Genomic DNA, 16937 nt, shown 5'->3' on the forward strand with positions numbered 1-16937 from the left:
CATTGTGCCTGAAATTTAATATCTCTGATTTGCCTCGCTTCATTACTCCCCCCATCCCCCACTCCCCTTTCCCCGATAGAACGAGGTGCAGCCTTTTATCTAAATGTAAAGAAGCTGCTAATCTAAATGCGCTGGAGCGTGAATCTAATTGAACAGAAGCAGGAATCTCTGATTCACTCACAATAATAGAAGAAGAAAAGCCAAATCTCTGCATTCTCATTTAAAGCGATGACTGGGGCTTGTTCTGAGAATCAAGCTCTGGGTTAGGCTTTGCTCTTAGAGTACTCTCTGCTCTGGGAAAAGAATCATTTGAGAGATTATAAATAAAGGAATATTCACCTGTTTCCTACCTTCTAGTAATATTTCATATGACTGACCTCTATGGCAAGTGAGTTCCACACTCCAGCCTTCAAGATGGGTCCTGAGCAACAAGAAGTCCTTTCAGCCGCGTTTTATTGTGGAAAAAAGCTTCTTGTTGTCAACTGGGAAGACTCACTTGGGTGAAACCAAGTAGTGAAATGAAGCTCATCATAATAATAATAATCGTTGTATTTGATATAGCGCCCTATTAGGCCGTTGAGATGTTTCAAAGCGCTTTACTGGATGTACTGTAGGATGTTGTGCCTGTGTATTCTGTGGGCGAAACTCGGCAGCCAATTGCGCACAGCAGTGTCCCACAAACAGTCGTGGATTGAGTGACCAAATTTATTTATTTATTGTTATTTATGAGGTCATCCATCTAGAATACCCACCCAACTGTCTTCACTTTGCAGCATCAAGCCGTTTCCTAAATAACTCCCGTGTAAGAATGACCAACCAGCAAACAGTTTTATCTTTATTTTGAAGAGAACAAGGAAATTGTCACATTCTGTATGGACGAGAAAGAAAGTCAACATTTTACAGTTGGAACACACACTCAACATTGAAATTTCAAGGCACCTACATAGAGAGGCCGAAGGGCTTCACAATGCACTTTGGTTCTTCGACTTCTGAATATCCTCAGTTCTGTTTTAGAATTATCTTGGCCAAAAACACAGCAAGCCAACCCTAAACAACGCAATGCCGAACAGACAAAAAAAAAAAAAGGAACGATGTTTTAGCACTTCTCTATCTCTCTGACCTACTCGATACCCCCTTCACTCATCCCTCGATCCCTCCGCACCACAATCGGTGGCCATGTCTTCACCCACTACGCACTACGCTCTTAAACTCTGGAAGTACCTGCTTCAATCCCTCCGCCTTGCCCCCCTCTTTATCTTTAAATCCCACTTGAAGACTTACCTCTGTGACCGCACCTATGGTCACCTCCCCCTTGTGCCTTGCTTGCCTCTAACCCCGCCACTGTGCAGCCCTGACACTCGATCTTGCTTGAAGGGCACGATATAAATGCAAGTTGTTGTTTAAACCAATTAAACTTCTCTCAATCGAGTGTCTCTGAAGTAAATTATTCCTCTTATATCACAAGTGCCAAGCTTCAGTGTAGCTTAAGTTGTGAAATCTCTGAAACGTCAGCACTCTCCCTCCTGAGTTACTTGAAACAAGTACACCGCCACTCGCAATGTTTGGCTCCCAGTCTAACTTCTTCCTTATCTTCCATTCCCAAATTTCAACAGATTTTCTCATGCGGGGGGGGAAAGACAACACTTGTATAAAGAAAGAGAGAGAGAGAGAGAGAAAAAGACTTGCATTTTTATCACATCAGGATGTTACTCGCAAATGTAAACCCGCAATGTTTAGTTCACAGCACCCATCTTAATCATTGGAGGAGAAATTTTGCGAAGGGGGGAACGGAATAGCGTTGTATTTTAGATTTGAAATTGATGATTTTAATAATATAATAACAATAATGATCCTTGGTTTGTCATAGTGCCTTATCACGTCTTTGAGACGTCTCAAAGAGCTTCACAGAATAGACTGTGAACTGACTGTATGTGCTGTGGGCGAAATGTTGGTATGAACGTGGGCGAAATTTTGTCGTGAACACAACTTTGTTCTGTCCACTGCCATGACTGGCTCATGGTGTTATTGGCCAGATTGAGCATTACATTCAGATAGATAGAAACTTAATTTACTTTACACCAAGGAGACAAGGGGATGTTGTTCTTTTCCTTGCCCTGTGAATGGCAGGGACTAAATAACAGTCTTGTTAATTGCCCACAGCACTTATTGTGGTAAATGATTGTATGACATTCTGACTAAAGAAATGGAAGTGCAGTTATCTTTGGTTTCTCTCCAATTTCCTTTTGGAAAGTGCAGTGTTTACAGCAATGATGAAAAGGAAGGGATGCTTCATAACAATAGTAATAATAATAAAAATCCTTGCATTTGATACAGCGCCTTATCATGTCTCAAAGCGCTTCGCAGGATATACTGTAAAGTGTAGTGACTGTATATTTTGTGGGCGAAATGCACCCAGTAGTGTCCCACAAACAGTCGTGGATTGAGTGACCAAATTATCGTTATTATTGAATTTTTTTTTTTCGAAGGGCTTATTTTACCCCCGGAAAAGCGAACAGCCAATCGACAAACACCCAGGTTTGACACACAGAGGCGTATGTGTGGGGTAAGGAAACTTGCCCCACGTTTTGCCCTGCCCAGTCGGGAATCGAACCCGGGTCGTCTATCCTGCGACAACACTCACCACTGAGCTGCTTGCTGCCCATACAGTACAACCATCTGCTTATCTTTCCAGGGAGTGAAGGGAGCCTTGAAAGGAAAAGCAATTAGGAACAAAATTGCGGGGAAAATATGTTTGAGGATTCCCTTCTTTGTTTTGCTTCACTTATTTCACACTATTTCGGAGCTTTTCTGCGAAAAGTATAACTTAATAGCACCCATACCTTGTATCATATCAACCTGGAGTTGAGGCATAATTAGTATTATTCACGTAATAATTATTTTTGATGTAGAAATTAATATGCGTTTTTTTGCGGAAAAAAAAAGCTTGTTGCTGTCACTTGGGGAGACTCACGTGGGTGAAATCAAGTAGTGAAGTGACGCACATAGCAGAGCTCATGATAATAACAACAGTGACTGTGTATTTTGTGGGCGAAACGCGGCAGTCAATTGCGCACAGCAGCGTCCCACACACAGTCTTGGAGTGAGACGTCTCAGAAGAGCTTCACAGAATATACTGTAAAGTGAATTGGTACTCAATATCCTTCGAAACATTCAAATAGCCGTGCAAACGATGGATATTCTGCCACCATGTTTGACACTCATCACGTCCCAAATCGCACCGCAAAATAAACCCCGAGGATCCCTTTTCAGCAAAGATTTAGAAATAGCTGTGAAAGTCTCCATTGTTCCAGTTAATGAAGAGAGCAAACAAAACATCTGAATTGTCCCCGTTTTTCTAATCATGTACAGAAGGGAAAGCATACGTCAACCGGGCAAATGAATCTGCTAAAAAGACAGGAAGGAAAATCATCAAAGCTGTATGAAAAGAGGGACCTTTTTGTTTCTTTGGAAAAATATATTTTCGCCCTCATTGTATCTGAAAGGTAAAGGGAGACATCTGTGGGGTGTAAATGATAAAAAAAATAATAATAATAATCCTTGCATTTGATATAGCGCCTTATCACGTCTTCAAGACGTCTCAAAGCGCTTCACGGAATATACTGTAAAGTGAATTGACTGTATATTTTGTGGGCGAAACGCGGCAGCCAATTGGTTTGCTTCAGGTGACCCTTTGATATTCCTTCAGTCTTTCTCAAGCATGAGACGTGTTACAATAAAGTATGAAGGATGCTTTTATGTCAGACTCTAAAGGAGTTTGGGGTCGTTATATTGCCTCATTACTCTGTCCCAATTCTATCTAAAATGCAGGAAAAAAAATGTGGCTCGTTCACAATTAGGTAGCTGTGTTTTTTCTTTCTAATTGTCCAGCGTTTTTTTTTCCCCCTTAATATTCACTTAAGTGTATTAAATATAAATTATGTGACAAATGTACAAAATATGGTTCCCAGCATCGTCGTCTGCTGGTACTTTGTGTGTGTTTTTTTAATCCCTAAACATTTTTTTTTGTTCTGTAGTTTGGTTTGCAGTGCAGTGGATATTGGGGGGCGGGATTGGGAATCTCTCCCATCACGTGTAAGAATATTCCGCGTCTGGTATCCCACCGTCTCTGTAACCGCGGTTAGTACTGAGTGCCGTACTGTGGGGGCTCTTGTAAAGATGGGTCCCGTTCGATGGGAATATGGTGTGTATTATGTAGTCCTCCTTTGGCCGCTGTTGCTGATTGTTGAGGGGAATCATCTGAAAGCCACCCCCTCGGATCTCTAAAATGGAGTTATCTTTCTTTGTCCCTGCTTCCGCGTAATCGTCCTTCTTCCTGCAACCTCTGCTGTACGCCTGGTCCTGGGAAAACACGCTCCTGTTGTTGTTGACGTAGCAGCAGAAGGCGGCGAGGGCGACGATGAGGAAGACCAAGGCTGCTGCGCCCCCTATTATACCGGCCAGCGGAAGACTAGCTTGGTCCGATTCCTCCTGCTCCCTGTTTAACGTTGTGGTGGGACTGTACAGATCGCCCGTCTCGGCTTTCGTGCAGACTGGAGTCTCGTCGTGCGTGTAGATATTCGCGGTCTCCATCGTGACCAAACATATGATGTAGCTTGACTTGGGCTCAAGGGCTGTGAGCAGGTACTCATTCCTGTCTCCCTGTACCAGCGTTTCAGTGATGGAGCCCACCGAGGGGCTGTGGCCTAACCTCAACCAGCTGAGCCTGTAGGAGGTGACTGGTAGCTTGGTTCTCCATGTGATACGGATGCTGTCAGCGGTCAAGGGCACCACTTTGATCACCAACGACTTGGAGGTTGACCCCCCGCCCGGCAGCAGATTGTCTGCTCCCAAACCTGGAGGCTTGAAGTTCGGCTGCCTTGGTCTGTACGTGAACTGCAGTCCTTGAGTGGCCGACAATGTGTGCACGATTGGGGTCGTTTTCACCAACGCATCGCTGCCTTGCAAAGTGATTTTGAAACACTCGTCCATCTCTGCGTTGATGTCTTTGATGGCCATTCCTCGGACTTTATCTGGCCCTTGGCACATCAGCCCTCGCACGTTGACATGAAACGCAGTCGTTCTCATCCAGTCCCTAAGCCACATCATTCTGCAGCCACAGTGCCAGGGGTTATTCCGTAAGAAGAGCTGACTTAAGCTCTCCAGGTCATCAAAGACTCCTTTGGGCAAAGACGTGAGGTTATTGTTGGACATGTCCAAACGTTGGAGTTGTCGCATTTTTGCAAAGGCATTTGGCCGGATGTAGCTGATGAGGTTGTCTTGCAGGTGGAGCTTCTGCAGGTTCGAACCGGGCAGATTCGGCGGTGGGAAGACCAAAGAGTTCCTGACCAGCGAGAGCTCGCTCAGGTTCTGCAGTCGGCTAAAGGTCTCGTCGGCTATCCTTTGGTTGGCTAACAGGTTGCCATCCAGGATTAAGCGCCGCAGGTTCACCAAGCCCTTGAAGGCGTACTGGGGAATGGTGGCAATGCGGTTGTCATCCAGCCGCAACTCCTCCAGGGTCGTGGGGAGCTTGCTGGGGATGCTACTGAGATGGTTCCTGGAGAGAAAGAGCAATCGGAGGTGTTTACTGTCGGCAAAAGCGTCTTCCTCAATGCTAACCGTGGAAACAGAGTTATCGTCCAGATGCAACTTCTCCAACAGCGGAATCCTCGAGAGCGCATCTCTGGTGACAGCCCTGATGTTGTTGTCCTGGAGGTGAAGTTCTCTCAGAGATTTGGGCAGGTTGACGGGGAACTCATCCAACGTGTTTTGATACAGGTAGATCACCTCTATGCTCAGGAGGTGTTTCAGCTGCACGGGAATCCCGATGTTATTGATCCTGTTGTTCTGGAGGAAGAGCGTCGTGGAGTCCTCGGGGATCTTGGGGGGAATGGACATCAAGCCCCGGTCGTTGCAGTAGACAAACCCATTGTCACATCGACACATCGAGGGACAGCTGGCGAGGACGCTTGGCATCAGCAGCACTGGTATCACGGCCAGCAGCAGCAGGCTGCCTTCAGAACCCATGGTGTGCAACTGCATTCGTCCGTCGATCGCTTCTACTTCTTCCTTCGCTCAGTTCAATCTGCTGGGGGGGGGGGGAAATAAATACAAATCGTACGTCAGCGAACCCGTTTCGCCCACAAAAATATACCGTCGATTCAATTTGCGGTTTTAGTCTTGCGAAGCGCTTTGAGACGTCTCGAAGATGTGCTAAGGCGCTGTATCAAATGCAAGGTTTATTATTATTATTATTATTATTATTTGCTTTTCCCTTCTTCATAACCTCTCTGTGACGTCTAACATCAAGGGCGCTCACTTCAGTCTCTGGCAGCGGTAGATGGACAACAACAACAACTTGCATTTACACAGCAACCCCTCACCGAGGGTAGCGCCACAGAGTGCTTGACAGTGGCTGAGCAGGACCCCAAGCCGGGGGGAGGGAGTGGGGGAGGTGACCATAGGTCGAAGAAGAAGGTCTGACTCTGCAATGGGGAGCACTGCATCTCAGGATGTTCTGCGTGCAGTGTGTAAATGGCACAACAACTTCACGCAGGCCCCAACCGATTAGAAATTTATTTTCGCTTTCAAATCCACGCTTTCCTTCAGCTCAGATGCTTCCAGGCATTTCACTCTCTGACACACTTTCTAATACGTGCCTCACTGACATCCACTTCTGTTACAGGGCCTGAGTTGAAAAGGCCTGGAAATTTGAACACGGTTTCCATTTTACAGAATCTATTTAATCTATCTTGCCTTAAAGGTACATCTGCGAAGATGGCTCAGTGGACAGGGGCAGCGTAGTACTAAGCTATACAAGATGAAAGTTTTGATTCCTGGGTGAAACCATAGGCAAGTTTCCTTATTCCATACACACACACACCTCTGTTTACCTCAGTGAATTGGAACCCAGTTATAATAATAATAATAATAATAATCCTTGCATTTGATATAGCGCTTTTCACGTCGGGAGGACGTCCCAAAGCGCTTTACAGAACACACTGTAAAGTGAATTGACTGTATATTTGTGGGCGAACGCGGCAGCCAATTGCGCACAGCAATGTCCCACAATGTCAGTCAATTAGCAGATCGCTTTTCCGGGGGTAATAAGCGAGAGGACCTGGGTTTGATTCCTGGGCGGGGCGAAACACTGGACAAGTTTTCCTACTCTGCACGCACACCTCTGTTTGTAGGAACCCGTTTATTAGTCGATTGGCAGATGGCTTTTCTGGGGGTAATAATTCCTTTACAAAAATACCAAAATTGGTCATGCAATCCAGAACTGTTTGTGGGACGCTGCTGTGCACAGTCACTAGACCTTACAGTATATCCTGTGAAGCGCTTTGAGACATCGCAAGGACGCGATAAGGCGCTGTATCAAACGCAAAGATTATTAAATCAGGTTTGTGAATTGTCCTGAGGCTTCCCCCCCCGCCCCCCCACTGAGAAAGGGATTTGGTTGCAGCATGCTTGGCGTCTGTAAGCGTACAGCGTGGAGGGTTCTGTAACGGCGGCGGGGGGTGGGGTGTGGGGGGGGGTGGGTAGAGCATGAGAGTGTAACAGGAGAAGCATAACTAATGAAGAATTATTGCAAGTTCTTCAACTGGACCTGGGCTTGGAAGCAGGTTAACATGGGTATCACCTTGCCACCATCTTCCCTCCCCGTTTCAAATGCATCTGACAAGAGGTTTTCGATTTATTTTGGGTCCTTTAGCCTTCCAGCTGTTCTCCTTCACTGTTCTCAAGCGCTCGCTTACCCTCTGGGTTCTTAAAGGGAACTTACAGTGCGAAAGCCACGCGCAAAAGCCAATTTTACACCTCCTAGCTACTCTCTCTTAATAATAACAACAAGAATAATCCTCGCATTTGATACAGCGCCTTGTCACGTCTTCGAGACGTGGCAAAGCGCTTCACAGGATTACACCGTAAAGTGAATCGGCTGTATATTTTGTGGGCGAAATGCGGCAGCCGATTGCGCACGGCAGCGTCCCCACAAACGGTCGTGGATTGAGTGACCAAATAATTATTATTATTACTCCTCGGTTCGGGAACTGCAGATTTTAGCCCTAAACTATGGGGTGATGGGGTCGTTATATCACCAGTGGAAAGCAGTCGGTAGTTTTCGCTGACCTCAAGGGTCAAACCTTCTTCTTCCTCTTGAGTCTGGTCACTCCAAATCCTCTCTTTATTTATTTTTGGCCAGCCGGGTGTCCGACACTTGCAGAAACCCATCACCGTTACTTAAGAGTTTCCTTGGGCGAGAGCCAAGGCTTGGCGGGGGGAGCCCAGAGTGTGCGTTGGGGCAACTGCTGGAGTCTAACCAGCTAAACCCGCATAACTTGCCGTCAAGAGCGCTGACTGGCAAGCTTTCCCGCGAGGACCACCCTACCTGTGAGGGCTTTGGCTTTGCAGGTTTAACGGGAGCTGAGTGGGGAGGATCCCCTGCCCCCAGTGACTGGTCTGCCCTTCCAGGTCCTGCTGAGCCCTCCAAGCCCTTCTCTTCACAGAATCGCATATCCGTCTAGCCGGTCGAGATTTCAGGAGAGCTGTGCTTAAGTGGTCGTGGCTTCAGGGGAGCACAGCACAGAATCCTCCTTTCACAGAACATCAGTGCGTTCTGTGCTGTGAGCTGCCAATAAAGGCTGCACAAGCTCCTGGCCTCTGCTACCGTCATTTAGGCAGCCGTGATTGAAAAAATAAATTTCTAATGATGTTTGGCGCATCTGGTGTGATTGCTCTGCTTACCGCGACACGTGCACAGACTTGAAATGCGGCTGCTCCTCCTGCTCGGCCCCACATAGTCGTGTCTTCAAGAGCCATCTTATTAAAAGCATCAACGCCACAGCTACGTCGAAGGCTGCCACTGCTGCCCTCCACCCCTCCCGACCCCCCGCTCCCAGCTCGGGTCCAAAACCCACTGACTGTCCAGCGCCCTGGGACGTCTTTCCGCCAACATTTCTTGTCGTTGTCTCTGGTTTAGCACAGAAGCTGATTTTGTTTTCAGGATTCCTATTGTTTATAATGCCTTCCTTACTCTGCGCTTGTATTTTTTGTTAGAATTTGCTCGTCACAAGAAGATCAAGGACCATCCAGCTCACCTTCCACCATCCTGGCAGTCGCTTGACATGTCGTGCCCCCGAACTGTATACTGTATTATCCGCAAATATTATGTCCTAACCGAAATCTATCTCATTGAAAAACAAGCAACACTTTCTGCTTCCTTCGTCTGTCTAGCTCAGGAGCCCGTTCTGTTCCATAAGTTTACCACTCGCTCACAAAAGTAGTGTTTCCGCAGATTTGTTCTGAATTTACCCCACTTTCAGTCGCAGGCCGTGTCCTCTGGTTCTGCTGTTCAGTAGAAGATAAAACAGCTTGTCGTGGTCTACATTATCCAATCCTTTCAGAATCTTAAAGACCGTAATCATATCACCCCTCAAATCTCGAGGGGTGTGGAGTCTTGTAGCTCAGGGGTTAGAGCGCTCAGCTCGCAAGCGAGTGGACATGGGTTCGATTCCAGGGCGGGCACAGCGAAACCTTGGGTAAGTTTCCTTACTACACACGTCTCTGTTTACCTAGCAGTGTGTAGGAGCCCAGTTGTTAGTCGTTTCCTAGTCGGGGGGGTAATAATCCCTTCAAAAAACGAATAAGAATTTGGTCACTCAATCCACGACTGTTTGTGGGACGCTGCTGTGCGCGATTGGCTGCCGTATTTCGCCCTCAAAATATACAGTGACTACACTTTGCAGCGTATCCTGTGAAGCGCTTTGAGACGTCTCGAAGACATGATAAGGCGCTGTATCAAAAGCAAGGATTATTATCATTGATAAAGACTGTGGGACTGGGCTGGCAGTCTGAAATTGTTCCTATTGTTTCTGACCAGCGAGTGTGAGATCGTTGTAGTAAAGTAGAACCAGGAACAGAATAGGCTCATGTTTTGAGATAATAATAATTAGCAGGTGTTCTCAGGAGCTGAAGGTGACACGAGGCTTATATTGTCTTTAAGCACTTCCATATGTCTCTTAAAGCTAATGTGGTCTGGTCTGGATTTCATTCATAGATTACCATAAATTAGAAATCTACTATATCCGGTGTCACTTGTGTAGCAATTTGCTAATCCCTCAAAATATGGGACAGACACGTTTCGCCCACAAAACACACAGTCAATTCACTTTACTATACTGTAAAGTAAATTGACTGTGCGTTTTGTGGGTGAAACGCGGCGGCCAATTGCGCACAGCGGCATCCCACCAACACTCGTGGATTCAGTGGCCAAATAATTATTTTTTTAAGAGATTATTACCCCCCCAGGAAAGCAATCTGCCAATCGACAAACAGGTTTTACTCACTGCTGAGGCAAACAGAGGCGTGTGGAGTAAGGAAACTTGCCTAGGTTTTTGCCCTGGCTGCAGATCACACCCAGGTCCTCTCACTTACGAGGTGAGTGCTCTAACCACTGAGTTACAGGACTCGGATGCTCTCTTTCCCTTCCCTAGGTCAGGTTAGATCAGATCACACACATGCACTTTTCAGAAGGCATTCCTGGCTAGCAATCAGAATATGATTGCAGTTACATACCCCCTTAACCCAGGGGCATAAGAGGGTGTTGCTTTCCTAGCAGGTAGCCAGTACCTTTTATATAGTGAATGTCTCAGAGAGCATCGCAGTACATTAGAAGGTCGGGTCAAATCTCATAGGAATAATATGAATACAAGTTTCATGCCTTTTTTTTTCCTTGCAATATCCTCCGAATCCACAGTGTACAGTTGACTTCTTTCTCCTTTACAAAGTATTCTTAAATACAGTCGTTATACTGAGGGCCAGGCATCCTAATCCTAGTTAATTTCCATGTCCCTAACCCTAGGTGTCTGACACACGCGGAAATCCGTCATCGTACTTAAGAGTTTCCCAACCAAGCTGAGTATACAGATGGAAATCCCAGAGATAGATCGTTCTAATCTCTCTCTCTCTTTCCCTGGAGGGATGCATCCTGCTTACTTAATTCCGGAAAGTATCAGGCGCACATTGGTGAAAACCAAGGCTTTTTGAGGGAGGGGGAAGAGAGGTGACCATAAGCACGGTCGAAGAGGAAAGTCTTCAGGCATGACCAGAAGATGGGGAAGGAAGGGGCATGGCGGAGGGAGGGATAGAGGAAGAGTGTGCCAGAGTTTCGGGGAGTCCTGGCTGATAGCTCGGCCACCAATGGTGGGACGAAGGGCACGAGGGGCAAGCAGCAGGCCGGATCTAGTCGAGCGGAGGCAGCGGTTAGGGGGTGAGCAGGTTGGAGAGGTAGGGAGGTGCCAGGGCGTGAAGGGATTTGAAAACGAGCGAGAGGACCTTGAAATCGATCCGTTCGGCGATAGGGAGGCAGTGGAGCTTGGCGAGGGCCGGGGTGAAGGGGGGACGGAGTTTAGTGCGGGTGATAGGGAGCCAGTGGAGCCTGGCTAGGACTGGTGTGAAGACATCATAGTTCAGCCATGTTTCCTATGTTTACTCAAAAGTCAAGACGTTTTCTTACCTAAACATATCAGCGTTGCCTCAACACAAACACAAACTGCTGCCAACAAATCCAGCCAAGTGTCAGCGAAACAGTGCAGCCAAAAATAGTTGTGTACTTTTCACTTAGAGCAAAAGCAAAAGAGCCGCGGTTCCATTACCCATCTCCTTCCTTCCAGCTTGCAGTCGAGCAAGCTCTGGTTCAGCAACGTTTCTGATGCAGGAATATTGAACACTCCTCTGTTACGGGCGCGAACTGCAGAGGCTTCCCTGAGGCAGAGCGAATTCAATGAAACAAGAGACCCAGGAATTTCATTGCCTTCCTCTGTTGCGCCTTTGATTGACCTTCAGTTTCTGGTAGCCAATCATTTATAGGCTTGGCTGAAGTTTTCAAAAATCTTCTAATAACAAAATTGAGCTTGGGGGACTCGATAGGGAGCGGGAATAAGCAAGCAAACTTTTTTTTTTCCCCCTGCCGAAGCTAAGCTACCGATTGAGAGGACTTGCGCAAAGATTTCACCCGCAGACAGCTTGTCGCTTCTTACAGCAACAACTTGCATTTATCTATATAGCGTCCTTCATGAGGGGGTAGCGTCCTGGAGTGCTTGACTGTGGCGGAGTCTGACCCCAAGCCGGGGGAGAGAGAGAGAGAGAGAGAGAGAGAGGGAGGGAGGGAGGGAGGGACGAGTCAAAAAGGAAGATCTTTACGCTGGGAGGGAGGGGGCATGGCGGAGAGAGTCACAGGGTTTTCGGGACGTAGTGGCTGAAAGCACGGCCACCGATGGTGGAGCGGAGGGGACAAGGGACAAACAGGAGGCCGGAGCCAGCCGGGCGGAGGCGGTGGGTAGTGGAGTAGGGGGTTAAGCAGAACGGTTCTAAGTGGAATGGTATATCCAGAAGCCAGCTGTTGTCGCTCATTTCTGGTACGGTTGGATTCCACGTTAAGCTGAAGGTGTTGTTTTGCATAATTTGTTTTAGATAAGTGTTTCAGATAAGTGCCACTGTTCCACTATATCAATCAGCACAGCCCCGCACTCAGATTACCTTTCGCGCTTCCCGAACAAGACGAAATCTTAGGCAAGTTTCCCTACTCCACACGCACACACACACACACACACGCACACACACACACGCGCGCACATACACACACACACGCACACACGCCTCTGTTTACCTAAAGGTAAGTAGGAATCCGCTTATTAGTCGATTGGCAGATCGCTTTCCGGGAGTAATAATCCCTCCAAAAGATAAACAATAATAGTTCAGTCACTCAATCCACGGCTGTTTGTGGGACACTGCTGTGCGCAATTGGCTGCCGCGTTTCGCCCACAAACTACACAGTCACTACACTTTACAATATTTCCTGCGAAGCGCTTTGAGACGCGTCGAAGGCGTGATCAGGCGCCGTATCAAATGCAAGGATTATTATTATTATTAGTGTTATTAAGTGAATGTGGGAGTGAGAGAGGACCCATTCTTGGTGTCATGGATTTTTCATTGCAGCTGCGTGAAAGAAGTTGTGGGTTAGAGGGGGGGGGGGAGGGAGAGGAGGAAGGAGAGAGAGAGAGAGAGAGAGAGAGAGGGGGGGTGGGGGGGAGACTGACTGAAGAATGGCTGAGTACTGAGGAAGCACATGTCTGTCGGGCCATTCCTGGAGCCCTCTCGCCGCGAACTGTTATTACAGTTGTTGCTCGGTGTCGGATTTTTGTAGCAGGCTCCACAAAGCTGCCTGTTCGCTAACTGAATCAACAGAAGTGCATGTGTTCTCACTTAGTTCTGCTGGCGCTCTGTGAACCAGGCCTGTTTTACAGTTAGTTTAATGGCGTGTTTTCTAGCCCATAAATAACTCGCTCTCTGAGTTTAGGTTCAAGCGAGACCTGGCCCCTCTCCCCCCACCCCCACCCCCCCCCACCACCATTCTGAGAAAACACAAGTCACGTTTCTCAGACCTCTTTGAGGCACAGCTTCTTTTCCATCCAATAAAGCAAGCGGCTTTTACGGGAACCCATTCAAATCTTTCCTTTAATAATAATAATAATAATCCCTGCATTTGATACAGCGCCTTATCATGTCGTCGAGACGTCTCAAAGCGCTGCACCGGGATACACCGTAAAGCGAATTGACTGTATGTTTTGTGGGCAGCCAATTGCGCACAGCAGCGTCCCCACAAACAGTCGTGGATTGAGCGACCAGATTATTATTTTATTCTTGTTGAAGGGAATATTACCCAGGAAATGCGATCCGTCAGTTGACTAACACCCGGGTTCCTAGTTACTGCCAAGTAAACAGAGGAGGTGCGAGTGGAGTAAGGAAACTTGCCCAACGTTTCGCCCTGCCCAGCCGGGAATCGAACCCAGGACCTCTCGCTTGCCAGGCGAGCGTTCTAACCACCGAGGAAACGAAAGGAATGAAAGTCTGAAGCCGAATAATACAAGTCTGAAAGAAGTTGCTGTTTGTTCGGACGTATAAAGGAGGGCGCGGAGTGGGGTCTGGGGGCTGGGAATGGTCGACAAAGTGGTTCGTTCATTCGAGAGATTCAGGTAACATGAGATATTTGGTGGAGGGGACTTTGGCCCACACTCTAATGCAATACTCGGGAAGTGCTACATTACCGGGGGTGCCGTCCTTAAAATGAGATGGTTTCACAGAGTCCGTCACGTCTGCCTGTTCGGGTGGACTCATTCCCTCACTCACTCGTTCCCCCCCACCCCCCCCCACACTCACTCTGTCTCACTCGCTCAATCACTCCCTCTCTCACACCCTCACTCAGTCTCTCACACCCTCACTCAGTCTCTCACACACTCACACACTCACTCACTCACTCCCTCCCTTAGTCACGTTGCTGTCCTGGCTACTCATCATCCACTAACAACAGCATTGCAAAGCTGAGATCAGGAGCCCTGTATTGGGAGTCACTGCTGTGAGCTTGTGGCTTACCACAGTAGAACGTGACAGACTGAAGTTTCAATACGTGTGTTATTACCATGCTGCGTTTTCTCTGCTTCTTATGGAAACGAGGCAGAAATAGCTGCGAGGAACAGGTTTAACTAAAGAATTCTGTGCCTGGAGGATTCCTGATTGCCAGTATTGTGACTCTAATTGACAACGTCTAGGGCCTATCACCCAGGACGAGCTTCTGAAAGTGCATCACAGATATAATGTGGAGCACTGAGCAGTAAAAAGAATGCTACCTTGAAGCACAATCATAGAGTATAACAAATAACAATATAGTAATAAATGGTTGCATTTGATATAGCGCGTTATCGCGTCTTTGAGACGTCTCAAAGCGCTTCACATAATATACTGTAAAGTCAGCCAATTGCGCACAAATTGAATCAAATCCAGGTCTTCTCGCTTGCGAGGCGAGTGCTCTAACCGCTAAGCTACAGGACTCCAAAGGGGGTTTGTAAGAAGGCGTCAAAGGAAGAGAGAGAGTGGAAATGAGGTAGAGAGATTTGGGAGACAGGTGGCCGAGGCGAGGAAGGCAAGGCTGACCGGGATGAAAAGGGTTGGGAAATAGACTGGAATCCGAAGGACGTAGTGTGACAGCAGCAGAATAGGACGAGAGATTACTACACAGGACATGTTTCATTCTTGTTCCAAAAAGAAAATAGATTCCTTAACTTTTTTTTAAAAAAATAGTGAGCGAGTAGTAAACTTATTGGAGCAGAACAGGTTCTCCGGGAAGACAGACGGTGGAAGTAGTGAGTGTTGTTTGTTTCAGGAACAAATGAGGTAGATTACTGCTAGAAAATAATATCTGGGGATAGTACAGTATGTAGTTTGGGGATACGACAGGTTAAGCGACTGCCAGGGTGGTGGAAGGCAAATTGGATGGATTAGTCTTATTTCGCCAAGGAAATTTTACGTTCTACACCTCAAAAAAGGCCAAGTGGCCCACCAGTGCTGTAATTCAAATTGTTGGGAATCTAAATGGATTCGTTCAATTGAAGTGCGGCATCCGGTAACAGCATAGTTTTATACGGAGTAAATTGTACGTCGTGGAAACGACAAAAGAGCAATTACTTTTTTTTTAAAAAAAGACCAGGATTATCGATCGCTGGACACACGTGCGCAGCCTCGAAAAAGAACGATTGAAGCTGATCAGTGAGGGAATGAGGGAAGCTGAACTCGTATGTTTTCATTTAGAAGCTGATCCTCAAGATCCTTTGAATTTTTTTTTTCTGTTTTCCTGAGGATGACCTTGAAAAAGGGATACATTTCTTCTCGGATTTGCTGTGATGGGTGGAAGATGTACAAGTTATAAGCTGTCATTTCCATTTCGATGAACGTCTCGGTTACGAAATGTGTTTGTTGTCCTGCTTTGCTCCAAATAACACTGCACTTAATGCCAGTTCAGATTTATTCCTGAACTCAACCTCTAAGCTTGCTGGAAACAACCTTTTCCTTGGAGTCGTGTAGCTTAGTGGTTAGAGCACTCGCCTCACAAGCGAGAGCGCTTGGGTTTGATTCCCGGCGGGGCAGGGCGAAACCTAAGGCAAGTTTCCTCACTCCACAGACACACACACACACGCCTCTGTTTACCGGCAGTTAGTAGGAACCCACTTGTTAGTCGATTGTCCGATGGCTTTTCTGGGGGTAATAATCCCTTCAAAAAAATAATAATCATTTGGTCACCCAATCCACGACTGTTTGTGGTACACTGCTGTGCGCGCAATTGGCCCCTGTGTTTCGCACACATAATATATAGTCACTGCACATTACAGTCTATTCTGTGAAGCGCTTTGAGCCATCTCAAAGATGTGATGAGACGCTATATCAAATGCAAGGATTATTATTACTATTATTATTAAACAATGCAATTAATGGTAATTCAGATTCATTCCTGAACTCACTGGAAACGTCCTATTCCATGAAGTGTATTCAGCTGGTAAACGTGAATCGCTAATGGAAGCTAACAGAGTAGTGTGACATCAATATCTTACCTCTGTTGCAGCTTCACCTCTTGTTGCATCTGATTAAGTGAAAGGCGCTTGATAGACATTCAGCTGCTGAAACCTAGCGACTTCTTTGAACTCCTTTCCCTCTCAGTTCAAGCATAAATCAGCGGGGCTGCATTCTCCCACTTATGCAGCCGAATCCCTCACAAATCCCACGGTGTGTGTCGAAAGTTCAGTCTGATCGTCCCTCTCCTTGTTAGTTTCAAAGCAAAGACGTCAAAATGTCAAATGCCTTGTAAATGCAGCTGTCTCCCTCTTCCTCTCTTCCTCTCTTCCTTTTCTGTGTTTAAGTTCTTTTTTTTTTATCCCCAGCGGTGTTCTCTCTCGCGAGCTACTTCCTAGCCACTGAGCTAATTCTGCGTGTGACAAGACAACAGAGAGAGAGAGAGAGAGAGTAAGGGAACTGAGGATGGAAAGGATTGTGAATACAGTTTTGCTATTCGGGAGCTCAGTCAGTCTCCAGAGTGAAGTAGGTGGGACTGTGGG

General features: G+C 46.8%; 1 protein-coding gene across 3 annotated transcripts in view; it reads right to left on the reverse strand.

Annotated features, from left to right (window-relative positions):
- Window positions 1–3657: 3657 nt before the first annotated feature.
- LOC103190588 (leucine-rich repeat transmembrane protein FLRT1) overlaps window positions 3658–16937 on the reverse strand; it is a 46801-nt gene continuing 33521 nt past the window's right edge. For 2 of the 3 annotated variants that reach the window (XM_007911426.2, XM_007911427.2), the window contains 2 exons: window positions 16437–16807; window positions 3658–6085 (listed from right to left, as the gene is read on the reverse strand). In XM_007911426.2, the coding sequence (XP_007909617.2) occupies window positions 4087–6039 (1953 nt within the window). In that variant the 5' untranslated portion in view covers window positions 6040–6085; window positions 16437–16807 and the 3' untranslated portion in view covers window positions 3658–4086. Of the gene's footprint in view, window positions 6086–11651; window positions 11762–16436; window positions 16808–16937 lie in introns of those variants that run through there. The other variant, XM_007911428.2, reaches the window with a different exon arrangement.

The sequence above is a fragment of the Callorhinchus milii genome, unplaced genomic scaffold, assembly GCF_018977255.1.
Source record: "Callorhinchus milii isolate IMCB2004 unplaced genomic scaffold, IMCB_Cmil_1.0 Scaffold37, whole genome shotgun sequence".
Taxonomy (NCBI): Eukaryota; Metazoa; Chordata; class Chondrichthyes; order Chimaeriformes; family Callorhinchidae; genus Callorhinchus; species Callorhinchus milii.